Below are 17404 nucleotides of genomic sequence, written 5' to 3'. Positions count from 1 at the left end.
AATGGGAATGCATTTCCAAATAAGTGCAATTCTACTCTTTGTTCCTCAATGCCTTTTTCTTGAATAAAACAGATTTAACTTAAATTAGAATCTGATCTGAGTGTTTTTTCCTGGTTTGAGGCCATAAATGTCAGTTTATTCAAAAGCAGCTCAGGGATTTGCTCCATCACAGTTTAGTCCAGCCTTATAGGTTGCTAAATCACCCCTTGATTATTCTGTAATTTAATAATTCAAAGATCTAGCGGGTCATCCACACTGCTGATCACCGTACTGTCACTGACACCAGAAATATTGTAAGAAAAACAACTAGTCATCTAATCTTATGTCATTGCCAAGGACTTTCCATATGACCAGCACCATCTGTCTCCCACAAAAGCTTTCTCCCAAGGGCCTCCAACCTATTTATTAGCTAGCCACATGATATCCTGTTCCAACAAACCTTGTACAATAGGAAAACTCCCGGCATTAATTAGGATTTTTAACATTGATATTATGTCTATTACAAGGGGGAAAACAAGGGGCAAAACTGAGGCCCCACTAAAGATATTCCATGATGAACCTGGAGCCCTGAAGACGTTAGTAATCCAGCCTTGCCTGCTTTGTTACTATGTGTTTCAGAGACATAACCGACATCACTATGTCACAGTTTTCTAGTTTAAATTCAAGTTTATTTTCAATAGCAAATAGTTAAAATTAAATATTTTTTGTAAAACCCAAAATAGGACTGCAACTAATCATTATTTTTAAGCAGTCAATCAACAAAGTTTGGTTTATTAAATGTCAGAAAATAGTTAACAAATTTCCATCACACAGACACCTTCAAAATAAAGTGTTACCATATCTTGCTTAAGTCACAAAGGCATGTTCAAAAATTGCCTAAGTCATTTATTTCTCTTCAGTTACATAATTTACACACAGTGTTATTACTATGCCAATAGCCATCCTTTGTTACATCCCTTTTGAGTGAAATTATCAATACATGTCATATGTTACACTTTTGGTGAAGTTTTTTGTGTTTCCTGCAAAACTTGAAAAAAATAGTTAGGCGATTATTTTAACAGGGTGACGAAATGATAAATCATTATCAAATCGATCACTAAAAATTAAGACCATCTTCTTGTGATTCTTGCCATTAAATTCAACAAAAACACATATTGCATATAGCTGACAATTCAAGAGGTTATTAAAAAAACGTTTTTTGTCAAAACCATCAAGCTGTGTGAAGTCCATCAGCTGGAGCGCGCATCTCTGTTCATTCATGTGGTTGTAGAGGGGTGGATGGACAGCGAGCTCGTAGTGAGTCAATGCTCGTGCAGCCTACAGCGGGCAAGTTGTCCCCCTGTTGTGTAACATGGAGATACACGTGAACCGCCAACAAACTCTGACAGACCGCTGTGTTAGCCGCGCCCACTGCACGCATTACGGCCAATCACATGATAGATGCAATATTGATCCGTCCAATCAGAGCGGAGTGGGCGGAGTTTTATTGCGTCGGCCTCACGTTGCACAAATGTGTCAAGCGCTGAATACATGACGGTTTAGCCTAACGTACGTGACTTGGACAAAATTTAGAAAAAAAATATTATTATGCGTTTTGGTGATCAATTTGACACATTTTTATTTCTCGGATACTGAAGAGGAGACACACGTGGATCCGAAAAGGTAAATCTTCCATCAGAAGACCGAAGATTTGAGTTTTCGTTAGCGAGTTAGCTGAACGGGCTAAGCTAACGTTAGCCACCTCGCCCACGACACTAACCAGACTGAACAGAGGATGTAAACAAATCAAATGTATATCATTGTCTTGTATGCTGCTGTCCCTTATACTCTTGTACGTGTGTATTGTGTGTTTTTAGGGATGCTTCACATCCCCATACAGTACATTGTGACTAAGCAGTGCTCTGTAATGTGTATTCCTAATATGTTCGCTAAATAATATGTCTGCCATAAGTCAGAAGGTTGAAGTGTAGCGAGTTAGTTAAACTGTAGCTAATGTTGCTCTGACACGCATGCATTTTATGAGCATTCATGATACTAAGTTAGCTACACTTTTGCAGATGGCGTTACACTGTAATAATTAAAACGTTGGCTTACTTAAAGTATTGCTACAGCCAATATTTAGTAATGTTCACATTATATTTTTTATTGTATAATTTGACAAAATATAATTTGTAGCTCGACAGATGTGTGACAGTATACACATTATTGTAATTAAAATAATGTTCCATTGGCGGTTGTGCTTTAGTTTTCGTTGGAATAGTGGCTAACTGTGTCTCCCTTAAGCCGTAAGATGTAGTTGTCACGTTAATGGTGGTTGGTTACTGGGTTTATTCAGGTCACTGGGTTCATATGGGGAGGGGGTAGTGAACCGTCAAACGAGTGTCAGGTTTGTTTTGAGTGGAAGCAGGTCCTGGGCCAATGTTGAAGTATGTAAAGCTCTTGTTTTTCAGTTGCATGAAAGCATGTGAAAGGGGTATCATGGATGACGTCAAATTCTACTACCAGTTGTATTTGTGTAGGCTTTGTTTACTAAAATGTCATTTCAACCTTGACTATGAAGTGACCTATATATAGATCCACTTAAAGGTCCAATGTATAGATGGATTATCGTTGTCTAAAATTGTGAGTTTGTTACCAATTGTTGCTGTTGCCCTTGGGATGTATATCTGGTGTTTAGTTCCGTATTTGCAGAAATTTTGTTTGTGTGTGCATTTAAATATGGCTAGATTTAATTCCAGAGCTGGTTCAAATCATGAAATTTTAGTGCGTCTAAAAAGCTCTTTGAGATAACTAGAATCAGCTCCTTAATTGCATTTCTTCTATGTTGTTGCATCTATCTATGCTTTAAATCCCCCTTCATTCAGAAATGTGTTTTTCTGTTGTTTGTGCCCCTTAAAACGTCTGACCTTGACCGTACTGATTTGTTTATGTGCAAGGTTTGTCACTAGAGAGTTGTTTTCACATTCATCTACTGAAGAAGGAGATGTCTGTGCATCTCAAATGTTAAAACTAGATTAGATGTATCATAACTTTTAAAGCCAAGTTGAATTAAATATACAAAAGGTGGGAAGGAAACCTGAAACCTCTAGTGCAGATTGGACTTGCCATTACAGAGAGGGGATACATATTGTAACATTGTAGTAGATATTGTATGTTTCACAATCACTAATGCAGCCACTGCTAATCACAAGTTAACAAACCATTGAAGTGTGTAGACTCGACAGATTCCATTCACTTTCTATAGAGAGCTGGAGATCCTGCTGCATGTTGCATTATTAATTTGAGTTGCCAGGTTGACATTCGCTATATCTGAATTTGCATAATCAAGACTCAACCTCAAATATCAATCAAGATTCTGTCATTGTATTGCATTTATCTTAACTAATGTTGTCAGAAACCCATTCAAGTTGACCGTTTAGTTGCAAAACTAAGAAAGTGTGGGCACTTTCTTAGGATTAGGGTTGCTGCAAAACCAAGTACCGCCCACCAATTGGAGCAAACTAGACCGCCTTGGGTTCTGGACCATCTTTCCATTTGTTTGCTGGATTTGGTGTCTCTCCACCTTATTTCACTACTCTTGCAAGTTCGGATCCACAATTTTACAATGAGGGTGAAAGAGAAGATGTGCTTCCAGCCCCTTGTCAATGTTTTTTTACTGTTTATTTAGAAAAAGAAAAAGTGTAACAAATATTAATTTTAAAGGTATATTTTTACATTTGTATGCATGTCTGGAGGGGGACTTTGAAGTTGATACTATCAAAGAGGAAATATTTAGCTATCAAATAAACAATTCAGACAAATTTGGAGACAGAGAGGACATTCAGGGGACACAATTCAGTTGTCTTGAGCAGAGACACTGCATGGCTCATGGCTGTTTCTTTGACCTAGCATTTCAGTGTAGTGGCAGGTGTTGCAAATTTGTATTTGGCTAAAATTATGAATAATACAACTATATTTACAAACATTACTGATGTAGGCCTATACAATTAATTAAAAAAAAAAACCCAACATCTTTAGTTTCCCCTGGTCATAATCCTCATTAATTTACCAGTACCAGGATTATCCAGTCATCATTTTAGTGGTGCAACTAAGTTTCTGTTTACATTGTTATTGCATTGTACTTTTAACAATAATTCAAACTCACACTTTCCCCCTCAGAGAAGTGGGAGAGAAAAGTACACATTACTAACCTCAGCACCTTGGCCTTAGCCTTATCAAGTCTTTTTTTTGTGAGCTGTAAAATGAAGGCAAGGCTAAAGTTTTATCCCACATATACCACAGTAGACAAGGGTTTGCGTCTGTATGTTGTACGCACACAAAGGTCTCAAGTCATAGGAGGATTGCTTATACGTACGCTCTGAGTTGAGCAAGCTGGTTATGTAATCCTGCAGTGACGACCTGTTGAACGACGTAAGATATTTTCACTGGCTCCTCTTTTTATCTCTGTGTGTCTCACTCACTGTGAGTGGTGATAGCAGCAGTTTTTGTTATTTTTTAAAAATAATGTATATTATGATGGCTGAAAAAAGATGGCAAAGGTTGGCTTGGAAAATGCGTTACTTCAGTTTCCTTATGTTTATGTTGAGTTCACTCCAAATTCTGTTTGTCTGTAAATAGTAAATATGGTTTGTATCTTCTGAATGTCTGCATGGGATTTGTGATGCATTGAATTTAGAGAAAAGATGAGGAAAGGCTGGTGTGTAAAGGCTGGCATTGGGCAGAGTTGTACATTGTGTTGGCCGTATTGATGGATGAAATGTGCCCATATGTGTGAACCGTAGAGGATGGGGGTGAGTCAGAAAGCACCGAGCCAGTTTTATAGTATTAGATAACAAGGCAGATTGTGTTTGTTCCCATTTGAGAAAATGAAAAACACAGTATTGTTGCAAAGAGCATTTGTCTATGCATATTTTAGTTCATTTTCCATATACATTTGGAGTTTTTTTCTGCCATAATGACATACACATCATAGCAGGAAAAAGCACAGGTGCAAAGGGCTGCATAATCTGGAAAAAATATCTTATCGCAATTATTTTGACTGACATAACAATTGTGATATGATTAAATAAATTGGAGAGGATGTTCATTTTTGCATCATTATTTTATTATGTATTTATTTAATTTTGCAAGAATCTGTAGCAAACAAAGAGTTTTTTCTTTGTGTAAAAGAAAAACTGAACCAAAGAGAAATGCTAGTTTACAAACTCATCAACTGATTCAGACCAGTGCAAACAATCTATAGGTGTGGAAAACAGGATTTGAGTCTTCGATGTATTTACTCAACAAAAATTAAGCACATTCAAAACACGCCCTACAATAGATTTGTTTTTGTAGGCTCAGGCGTCCCACAGCTAATGAATATTATAAGAAATCAGCTGTTTTTCTCCCATGTTGTGTATTTAATTTATAACTGTTCTGATACTGTTTCTTATTATCTCTCTTTATATCTTTTATCTTGCAGTGATCAAGGCAGATCCTCACATTCTACATCCAACACTGTTTGAATGAACACAAATTTATTGTCACCACATGGAACCCATTCCCCTTGTTGAACATATGAAGACCCTTACTGACCACTGTAATTGGACAAATAGCTATTAATGTGTGACCAAAGCACGGAGATGCCTGGAGGAGACTGCGGTCCAGATGGGGAGGAGCCTGCGTTATCGCCAGCAACAGGAGGAGAGGATGGGAGGATGTCGTCCGGGCAGCCGGACGGAGGGGCACAATCAGGGCGTCTCAGGGAGGAGGAGAGCGGAGGCTCAGCCGGAGAAGTGGGACAGGAAGATGAGGAGATGACCAGCGGATCGCATGACCTCTCTCACTCAGCCAATCGCAGTCCTGGTAGTGTCACAGGATCCACCTCAGCTTCAACCAAGAGGTATTTAACTAATTGACTGTGTGTCCTGACTTGTTAAGAGTACATTTACATCATAAACCCAGTGACCCAAGTCACTGCCATGTCTCTTCATTCATCCAAGTTTTAAAATGCACAATGTAATGCACAAGAACAGTCAGTTAATCATACAGGTTGCATGTCAATCAGTTTAGCCAGATTACTTCAGAAATATTGATTATTATATATTACACAGGTAGCCATTGCTGCATTCCAGATCACATACTTTTTCTTTTTACATTTAGGACATAATACAGCTTTAGACCTTGACAAAACATGTACTGTAGCATATTTTTGGGACCTACTTGGTCATTACGTTGCAGCTTGAACTTTGACCCTCTTGCTCCTATATGCTGTGCAGAGGTTTGTAGTCAGAGTAGCCAGACAATGTGATGCAGTAGAAGATCCTGCTATGTTTCGCAAACTGCATTTAGCAAACAATGTATTAGGGCAGACAATCCTGATACCCCTGAAATAGTTGGGGTGCTGTTTAAAACATCGGTACAACAGAAAGTGATTATTTGCCAAATAATTTTTAACATGTATTCAACATTTAATGTTCAAACTGATATATTGATTATTGTAAATACACACACAGTCTAAATTGATGCTGCAACACCTCCCAAAAAGATGGGACAGAGATATTTTTACCACTGTGTTCCATGATATTTTTTCACATTTAAAAACTGAGGACACAAATTGCTTTAAAAAGCGAACATTATTGTATGTTGTACAATTTTTTTCCCTGGTATACTAAATAGTGTAAGTAATATTGGTATTGGAACATAGAAGTAGGGAAGGTCAAAGTTGAACCAGAAAGTTTCAGTGCAATCAATATTCTTATGTAATAGTTGGGTTGTTTTTTAACCATTTGTCTGTTTGTCGAGGAACTGTATTTCAATTTTTTTCATTTATCCTTTATTTATTTCTCAAGGTCTCAAATACTACTTTTAGTGTATAAAGCTCTAAATCCTTTTGGGCCAAAAAACATTTCTGATCTGCTGCTCCATCAGGATCTGTCCAGACCTCTCACAGTTATTTTGATTGAGGGCTTTCAAACTTTCTTAGTAAGTAAATCTCTGAATGTGTGTGTAGCAGTGAGAACACAGATGGTAGCAGAGGGCAGACCCACAGAGAGGTGATGGACACAGTGGCTGAGATGAAGAAGAGGATTCCAACAGACAAACGCAATCGCAGCAAAGCCAGCACTGTGGAGGCCTTACATTATGCGCTCAACTGTGTCAAACAAGTGCAAGGTAAACTGGAAACCTTTCTTAGAAACTCTTGTTTTGTTTTGTTAAATAGAGTTTGATTTTTTTTTTCATTATTTGGTTTTGTTTCAAAACCGTCTGTCTTATCCCCTGTAGCAAACAGTGAATACTACAAACTGCTGATGCGAAGCGGCCAGGATGAGAGGAGAGATTCTACTGTTTGCACCCTGGAAGAGTTGGAGAGAGTCACATCTGAACACACCCTTAAAAACACGGTATACAAATGCACTAGCTCACGCACACTCTTCAATCTGCATACATCCATGTTTATTTGCCTCACGCCTGGCGTGTGTGTGAGTGAATGTGTGTTTACTGCTTTTGCGTGCGTGTCTGTGACTCGGCTCGCTTGTGTGCATGTGTCTACATGTGCGTGCGTACGTTTCTGTGTGTGTAGGACTCCTTTGCAGTGGTTTTCTCCCTGTCGAGCGGCCGCGTGCTGTACTCGTCGGAGCAGGCTCCCAGCATCCTGTGCTGCAAGAGGAAGTTCCTGGAGTCGGCCAAGTTTGTGGAGCTGCTCTTCCACCAAGATGTTAATGTCTTCTACTCGCACACGGCTCAGCCACATCTGCCACCCTGGAGCAACTCGCGTACAGGTGGGTTTGATCCAAATTTTTTTAAAAGTTGTATTAATGTATTTATTATACATTTATAGTTATTGAATTTTCAGATAAAGTTTTATTTTCAGCAGCTGTGATTTCCTCATGAATAATTAGGTACATTAATAAGTATTGACAACACAATACAAGTAAATATATTCAAATACCTTTGCTTTTGAATTATTTTCAGGTTATATTTAAAGTTAATGTATATTTTACTTTACATCAGCATTAATAGATGTATTATATAGATGTCAGTAGATGGGTTCTGGCTTCATTTGAGGGTTTTTTTGTACATCGTTTTGAATCCTTGAAGAAAGAACCTAATTCACTTTTCTCTGTTATTTGTTTCTGCAGCGGGGGTTCTGTTTGACTGTGCCCAGGTCAAGTCTTTCTTCTGCAGAATCAGGTCAGTATCTTTTCTCCACTAGGCCTCCCATAAGTCTGCAGTTTCTTCATTCACACCAAATCAGTCATTGCAGTGCAATGGACAGGAGTTGGAGCTGATCAGAATCAGAAATTCTTTATTGATCACCAGGGGGAAATTGCTTGTTACAGTTGCTGCTGTATAAGAATAGAAAAGAAAGTAATTATTTAAATAAATAAAGGTTTAAATAAGCACACTCCACTAAATATACAACAATATAAAATACAAATGCAATTGGGGGGTTGAAGTTTACACAAAAATGGGCTACTTAAGTTACACTCCCACATCATTGCACAATCCTGCGCTTATCACAGCATTGTCTGATTTGGTGTGAACGCAGCCAAAAGCATATATGGAAGTCACTTTTTAAAGCTCCTCATACATCCTGCTAACCCCATAGGACTTCATATAATGAAAGACTGTTAGCATACAGTGTTGTAACAGATAGATATAGATATGGTTGCAGTCTGCATTTGTCGACATATATGATAAATGTTTAATATTGATTGTTGAGTAAAATGGATTTTGTGAAGGGAAAATGTCAATTCATGTTTCAGGGGTGGGAAGGACCGTGATGGTGAGATGCGTTACAACCCATTTCGGGTAACACCCTACCTGCTGACAGTGCAGGGGACAGGACGCAGTGGGGAAGACGAAGAGCCGTGCTGTCTGGCATTGGCTGAGCGCATCATCTCTGGATACGAGGGTACAATTATTATTTCCCCACAAACAGCACATAACTCAAACAGCCTTTTCCATTTAATAGTAAACAACAAGTTGTCTTTTTATTTCCTTTCTTTACCTTGACATTGATCTTAATTATTCATGCAGCACCTCGGATCCCCATGGACAAGCGCATCTTTACTACCACACACTCACCCGGCTGTGTGTTCCTGGAAGTGGATGACAGGTTAGTACACACACAAATATGCACACTCAGTTTCCATTGAGCTTTTAAAATGTCTTTTTTTTATCTGAAGCTAATTTGATGGTCATAATTCACAGGGCTGTGCCGTTGCTAGGATACCTTCCCCAGGATCTGATTGGCACGTCGTTGCTGACTTGCATTCACCCAGACGACCGCCCCCTTATGCTGTCTATGCATCGGAAAGGTCAGTATTTAAGGAGAAAGTAAAAAAAAGAACTTTGTCATTGAATTTGACATTAAACGTACAAAACAATTTATGGCAAAATAATTGGGAGATTAACTGATAATACAAATACTTCCTACACTGCTATGACTGATCAGTCCCTCTTTTTTTCTACTCAAACTCTTCATGCCACATGTAGTGTTGAAGTATGCGGGTCAGTCTCCGTTCGAGCACTCTCCGGTGCGTCTGCGCTGTCAGAATGGAGACCACGTCACTTTGGACACCAGCTGGTCCAGCTTCATCAACCCATGGAGCCGCAAGGTGGCCTTCATCATCGGACGGCACAAAGTCAGGACGTAAGTTCCAATAACAGAAAAATAAAACTTGAGCAGATCTCTGCCAGGTGTGTGTCCCTCTCTCTCCCAAACAAGGAAGAGTTAAATCTCACTCTATTTTTCCTCTGGACTCCCTTTAGGTAAAAACAGACGATAAAATAGTTTTTTTTCATTGTTACTGTTAATCAACGGCAGCATTTGGGTATATTGAGCATACAGTCAAAAATGTGCACAAAAACTATTCAGCTGCTGGGTCCAGTAGTATGCAAGTTTAGTTGCAGCCGTAAAGATATGCACACACGACCGAATGATCCCCTTCATGCTTCCACCTGGCAAAAATAACAATTTAAAGTGTAATATTCACAAATAAAGTCTCAGTGCTTTCTGTGTGCTTGGGTGGAGGGTTTGGTATTTGCACAATGTCTTGTTGTCCAGTATTATGGGAAAGTGCTGTAGCAGCACTGTTGTTGCCAAGAGACTTTTTATATGGAATGACCTGATTGTGCTGTCGTCTGTGGCCACCAGGAGTCCACTGAATGAGGATGTGTTTGCTGCTCCGACAAAGGAGGATGTCCCTGTCACCCATGAGGAAATTAAAGATCTACAAGCAAAGATCTATAAGCTTTTCCTGCAGGTAATTATTTCCATGCAGTTCATTCAAATCTTTATCCTAATTTATCATTTTATAATTATAATCAGTGGTGGAAAGTAAATAAGTCGATTTATTAAAGTACCATACTTAAGTACAATGTTAAGGTACTTGTACTTTTACTTAAGTATTTACATTTTATGTTACATTTTTTCTACTACAGCTACATTTCACAGGAAAATATATGTATGTATTGTATATGTATTTTTTACTCCACTACATTTATTTGACAGCTTAAGTTAGTGGTTACTTTTAAGTGAAATATTTTACACAATGGATAATATAACAATGTTTTAAAATTAACATGTTAAAGAATAAACCTTTGGTTTCCAACCTTTTTGGCTTCTGACATCTTACAAAAAAAGCAGCGTCATCGTGGGTCACTCTTCAGATGTCTAAGCAGTTAAGCGATCCACCACATATTGATTTTTCCCTCTGAACTTTTCATATATTTTAATTTCAATACATGAGTTTTATCTGATGTCCGGTAAAACTGTGTATAAAGCAGTTTTGACTAGTTCCACCTCCAGCACCTAAATCATGTTGCCCTAACATTCTGTTGTTTTTTTTCCTACAAACTTATTTTATACAAATTTTTTTTTTTTTTGTAAAAATAGCCAATTTTATATTCTCATCTAATGATGTCATATATAGTAATGTATCAGTCCGAGGGACCAAACTAGTACTTTTACTTTAATACTTTAACTCCAATTTACTGCTGATAGTAGGATTTTCCATGCAGTACTTTTACTTGTAATTTATAGGAAATAGGATTTTTGCATGTCCATAGATGTACAGCCTCACTAACACAAAAACACATACACGCTGTAAAAAATTTTTTTTTTAAATCAACACACACACACACACACACACACACACACACACACAGATCAGTGAGTTTATCTTTTGTTTTTCTTTGTGCATCAGAGTTTCTCCAGTACCTTCACTTCTTTGTGTCTCTCCTCCACAGCCGGTGCATAACAACGGTTCCAGCGGTTATGGCAGTTTGGGAAGTAACGGCTCTCATGAGCACTACATCAGCGTGGCTTCTTCAAGTGACAGCAATGGTAACCTTTGGGAGGATTCACAACGTGAACCGGTGAGACATCAGAGTGACATCAAAGGCCACGAAGCCAGTGTTAACGCTGCTGTCAAGGCTAATCAAATCGATACATTGTTTGTGTTGCAGATGACTTTGCAGCAGATTTGTGCGGATGTAAACAGAGTCAAGAGTTGGGGCCAGCAGGCTTATCTGGGTTCCAACCAAAAACTCGCTCTTCTTGGCAAACCAGCCGCAGGTAATGTAGACCTGTAAAAAAAATATATAAAAAATATAATGTATTAAAATGTGCAAATGTTTTAATTTTGACTAAAATCACGCTTTCTTCCTCCAGCCCGTGTGCCCCCTGTAATTTCCAACCCTCAGGTCAGAGATCATGAGGAAGGCAGGAAGCAAACACACATTCCTTCCTATCAGCAGATCAACTGTGTGGACAACATCATCAGGTGTGTGTTGGCTGGTTGCCAATCTTAGATCTTTGCAGTTTATTATTGAATCCTAACAGCAACTGAGCATACGACTATTGCATTCCACAGCGTAACATCGGATGTTCTCTGACCACACTGAATCGGTTAAATTTTTACTTTATGTATATATACATCCTTAACAAACCTCATAACTGTTAGCTGTAGACTCCAGATCAAATTGGAGAAATCGCTACTTAAAAGATGAGAATATTATCAGGTATATAGAGACCAGGTGTCTGACCAAAGTTGGGCTCAAAAACAGCACCCTCTCAGTTTGGACATTGCAGTAGAAAACAATGCAATAACACAGATTTTATCACCGATGCTCGCTCATGTTGCATTCAGTAAGGACACGGTGTCAAGCAACTCATTCCTGTCACGCTGTTCACTGTGTGCGTTTGTGCGTTTCAGATATTTGGAGAGCTGTACAGGCCCAGCCCTCAAGCGGAAAAGTGACTCTCATTCCCTGGCCACTTCCTCTTCTTCATCCTCTAACTCCGAAGACGACAAGCCTGCTGAAGCCACTGACCCAGCTCGGGCCAGCTCAGATGGTATAAACCCACCACATACAACCCATTTCTACCACTCATTTGATGAATGATATAGCCCTTGCAAAATCAAAATTAACTGTTATACTTGTTTCTCTTTACTTTCCAGTGGTGTTGGACAGTGCGGCGTCAGTGGCCCCGACGGCAGCGGCTGTTGTTGGAGCGCCTCTGACAGACATCACAATGTCCACTAAGGCCATGAGTGTTGTCTCTGTCACCAGCCAGTGTTCGTACAGCAGCACCATTGTCCATGTGCCACAGCCGGAATCAGGTACATAAAGATGAATTATTAAACTGCATATTTTTGGATCATCCTATTCTGTTTTTAGGATTTTTTACATAGGAAATCTTGCAGACCGTCTATTGAACATGTTTTATCCTTAATGTTCTGTCACAGAGGCCACAGCACTGGAGGACGCCCCGATGGGCAGTGAGCCCACTGAGTCTGCTCCCACCCCTGTCCGTCCCACCCCGAGCCCCGCTACAGAGGAACCAAAGTTTATCGGCCTCACCAAGGAGGTGCTGTCCGCTCACACCCAGAAGGAGGAGCAAGAGTATGTCGATCGATTCCGCCATCGCATCCTGCAGAGCCCCTACAGCTCCTATCTGCAGTTGGACAACAGCTCTATGGCCCACTCCCACCATCCAGGTATGTATTTTCCTGGAAATGTGGATTTAGTGAAAATTTACTAATTTTTCAAGGGACATTTTGGCATCTTCACACAAACTTATTCTGCAGCCTGTGTCCATCTACCCACAGGCGACTATCTACGTCCAGTGAGCGCTGGTGGGTTGAACCGCTCTCGGAGAGGAAAGCTGAGACACAAGCGGCCGAAACCCCAGGGTTCCTCAGACAGCTACGCTTCCCCAGCTGGCCCACCTCGGCGGGTCCCAGACTCTTCTTGGCCCTCCTCAGAGTCCTCCCAGCGCCAGATGGGAGCACCCTACAGCCAAACATCCCCAATGCAGGCACCATTCTTCCCTATGATGGCAACCCAGCCTGTCCCTGAGCAACCGCCAGTACCACAGCAGCTGCCTGGAGCAACAACTATGGTGCCGCAGCCTCCTGACCAAACCCAGCTCAGCTACTTCAACATCATGCAGACTACTCAGAGCCTGCCAGGCATGCAACCAATCCAGATGGAGCCCTTTCAGAATCTGCAGAATATCCAGAACTTTCACAACCTGCAGCCCATGGCTCAGGTCCAGGGCAACCCTTACATGACTCATCAGGTCATGGCTGTCATCCTGCCCAGCTACCCAACATTCACTCCAGGCTACCCGTCCATTTACCCACCGTCCGCTCCTACCATGATGCCCCAGGTACCCATCACCATGGCAGGCTTTGCTCCTGGCAGCATCCCCTTCCCTCAGCCTCAGCTCCAGCTCCAAGCCGAGCATGTGCCCCTCACTCAGACATGCCTGGGCTCTATGCTGTGCTCACCCAGACCCAGCTCCTCTGTCGGGGAAGAAGAGGAGGCAGCTGGGCCTCGGGCTTTATTCTCCAGCTCTCGCTCGAGTTCTCCGCTGCAGCTGAACTTGCTGCAGGAGGAACTGCCAAAGCCAAGTGAGGGGCAGAGCAGCACCGGGCACAACCTCGCAGAGAGTCTCCACGAACAACATGCCAACCAGGTCAGTCTGTCTTACATACCCAGTATATGTTGATATGCAGTAGACAGCATATGTAGCTGGCTTAGTTCTAACTATTAAAACTTTGCTTTGATCAGGTTGACAACCCCATTGACTCTGGTAACCATGATGCCCAGTCTACAACCAGTGAGCTGCTTGACCTGCTGCTGCAGGAGGATGCCAGGTCAGGGACCGGCTCCAACGCCTCGGGATCTGGGTCAGGGGAGTCTGGTGGCTCCATGGGATCTGGATCTGGCTCCAATGGAACCTCCACATCACACACTGGTGAGAGGGAAACACATGCATGCAACACACAATTATCCTCTTGGCAATATTTGTGAAACATTAACTGTTGAAACAATCTGCATGAAATGAATTGAAGTACATTTTACATAACATTGCAACTTAGTAAAACAATCACATTAAACAATTTCACTTACTACATTTACATTTAGTCATTTAGCAGACGCTTTTATCCAAAGCGACTTACAGGAAGAGTAAAAAGCAAACAATCAAGGTATAGTGCAATAAGAGCTATTAGTGCTAGTGACAATTCTTTGAGGAGTAGACTTATCATGTGGTCTAGGAGAGAAGATGCTCTCTGAAGAGCTGGGTCTTCAGGAGTTTTTTAAAGGTAGAGAGGGACGCCCCTGCTCTGGTAGGAACTGGTAGTGTGTTCCACTAGCGGGGAACAAGAAGTGCAAAGAGTCTGGATTGCCTTGGACCAACGGGGGGCAGAGCCAGGCGTGGGGTGAAGTCACTGATGCAGAGTGTCTCCTGGCTTACAGGCAGCAGCAACAGCAGCAAATACTTTGCCAGCAATGATTCATCGGACACATCTCGCAAAGCCCGTAAGAGCCAGGAGGCACCAGCAGAGCACCAACATGGCTTCGACACACGGGGAGAGAACACACTCTGGAGCATGATCCAGCAAACACCTGAGCATGCCATGATGACGTACCAGATTCAAACAAGGTACACGCAAAACGCTGCACTGTCTCTCTAATTCTTTTGGACAACAACTGTGTGTCTTAACTGGAGTTGTCGTAGTGAAGCAGCAGTAGTGAGTACTGCTGCTTCAGGTCAAGGTGAAATTTAAATTTAGCTTTACAGCTGCCATCTGCTGGTTTAACTGTGCAATGACACTGTTTAATCCTTAAATGTAAGACAATCCCACCTTTTCTAGTGTAACTTCCAGACAAATGTATTGTCTTAACTGAACTGCCTGTGTAAGATACAATTTAACTCTTCGTCCTTGCCTTGTATCTTGTCTTTTCTCCCCTCCAGGGACCAGAATGAGGTGCTGGCAGAGGACAGGGAGAAGCTTCGGGTGCTTCAGCCCCACCAGCCCTGGTTCACCCAGGAGCAGAGAGAGGAGCTGAATGAGGTCCATCCCTGGATCAAACAGCACACTATCCCACAGGAGATAGACACACAGGTGAGGATCTCCTATCTCACACACGCGTATCACAAACATATTAAGCTTCCTGCTCACCTGAACAATTAATTAATATATCTTTTTATCTCACAGGGTTGTGTGAGTTGTACGTCGGGCCCAGGGCTCGCCCACTCCCCTCACCCTATTTCCCCCGATAGCTCGATCCCCCAGCAGGACTCCATCGGACCTGTTGGAGACACTTGAATGACCTGGACCTCAAATCTACCCAGCTCACAGCACATCAACCCTGCCAGAAACCTCAAGAACTCCCACCATGCATCTCTTCTGACCAGAGGAGTGGGTCCCAGTGCTTTAGATTAACATGTTTTGTAAAGGTATCTGAGGCTGGATCAGGCTCTGAAGAATGGAGGAGGTAAAAGAGATGGGCATTTTCTCTCAGTCAGCCAATTGTGACTGCCTTTATAGGACCATAAATATTATACCTCTCTTCTTGTTGTGTTCATGGCCCCTGTAGGGGTTTAGTTTGTATTTAAAGACTGACCAGTAAATGGCACCACGAACCACTTGACACTCGATATAGAAAGATGGTCCCATGGTTGCTGCCCCTAAACATTAGCACTGTGTACTGCACACACTCAGCCTGTCTGATAAGTGTGACTGGGCGACAAGGATGAAGACGGCGCTGGCCCAGTTTCAGTATCAGAACACACACCAGACTCTTCTCCAGAGACACGGAGTGCAGGTTGTACAATACATGTATGACATCGACTCCTTCAACTACAGAGTAACTTATCATGGTTGACACATGGTCGATACTTTTTTCTTCTTTTTTTTGACGGACATGAAGACAAAGACACATTTGCTGCTCTCTGTTTATAATGTTCAGATTCTAGTCTTGTACGTTGTTTGTTTGTTATTGGAGTGTATCCTCTTATTCCATAGATTGGTTTCCTCTTGTTTAGGACGTCATTTTTTATGTTACTCTGACTCACGAACAACAGCAAACAATATAAACGTTTAAAATTTAATTTAGTGCGACAACACAAGTCCACCCTGATGTCCAAAATGTCCTTTCCCCACCCAGTATCCTGGTCATCACCTGACAGTATCTGTAGCTTACCTTTAATTGTAAATGCACAGTGTGGCTCTGAATATCCTTTGAACCTGGGTTTACTTACTGAAAGGATTTTCTCTTAGACTGTGCGTTCGTGTGCGAGAGTGTTCTACTTCTGTGAATGTTGTCAACCTTTTGCTCGTACTGGCTTCAGATTGCAGGTGAGTTTGATTGAGTGTGAGAATGTGTGAGGGTGCCCTCTGACCGATTGAAAGCTGCTTCCTTCGATACAGTTGTCCAACAGCGCTAGACAGACCAGGGTTTTCTACCATTTTTAGATTGAAACTATATTACAGTACCATGTATTTTATAGCAAAAGGACACTAAACAAACTTCACAAAGTGTATAAAAAGCCATTTGTCTTGAATTCAGGGACTGTTTGTTTGTGACACAAAGGAATGAATAAATGAACCATGTACCTAACACATACTTACCTGTGACTGTCTGTTGAGCCCAGTCAGGCCTGGACCATAATTCAATGAAACCATATTGCAATGAAACCTTATATTGGGATACAGGATTACATCATCTTAAAAAATAATGACAATGATAATGTGGGATATCATTTGAAAACTGTGGTTTTGTTTTTAAATAATTTACTTTAACGCTCTGTTTACTGTGATTATTTTTTGTTCTCTATAATTTCACTTGACACAGTAATGTTCATTTTGCCCTAAGGTGAATAACTTCTGAAAATACTCAGAACATTTGATTTATCAAGTACAGTACACTAAAAGAGGCTTTACTGTGACAATATTTATTTATTGATTGAATAATCAGAAAGCATACTAAATTGTGATTATATGTCTTGATTGAGATATGAAAACACTTCAAATTGGGATAGAATAACATAACATGTTGTTATGCTGATACAATAACATAACCTTATAGATTTCTGCATTGTATTAGTCTTTTGGATGGA

General features: G+C 40.9%; 1 protein-coding gene across 1 annotated transcript; it reads left to right on the top strand.

Annotated features, from left to right (window-relative positions):
* The first annotated feature begins 1485 nt into the window (after positions 1 to 1485).
* per3 (period circadian clock 3) lies at positions 1486 to 16905 on the top strand. Its single transcript, XM_059329173.1, is given in 23 exon segments — positions 1486 to 1662; positions 5462 to 5745; positions 5748 to 5881; positions 6992 to 7152; positions 7264 to 7382; positions 7562 to 7760; positions 8121 to 8172; positions 8748 to 8896; positions 9022 to 9100; positions 9196 to 9302; positions 9481 to 9637; positions 10142 to 10250; positions 11236 to 11364; positions 11455 to 11563; positions 11660 to 11771; positions 12204 to 12343; positions 12450 to 12611; positions 12738 to 12989; positions 13101 to 13972; positions 14068 to 14254; positions 14758 to 14944; positions 15257 to 15407; positions 15501 to 16905. Coding segments are annotated over 22 exon segments (3777 nt in total). The 5' UTR covers positions 1486 to 1662; positions 5462 to 5646; the 3' UTR covers positions 15612 to 16905.
* Positions 16906 to 17404: the final 499 nt, after the last annotated feature.

The sequence above is a fragment of the Centropristis striata genome, chromosome 3 (genome assembly GCF_030273125.1).
Source record: "Centropristis striata isolate RG_2023a ecotype Rhode Island chromosome 3, C.striata_1.0, whole genome shotgun sequence".
Lineage (NCBI taxonomy): Eukaryota > Metazoa > Chordata > Actinopteri > Perciformes > Serranidae > Centropristis > Centropristis striata.
Note: the sequence above shows the minus strand (reverse complement) of the source record. Positions and strands in the feature narration are given on the sequence as shown.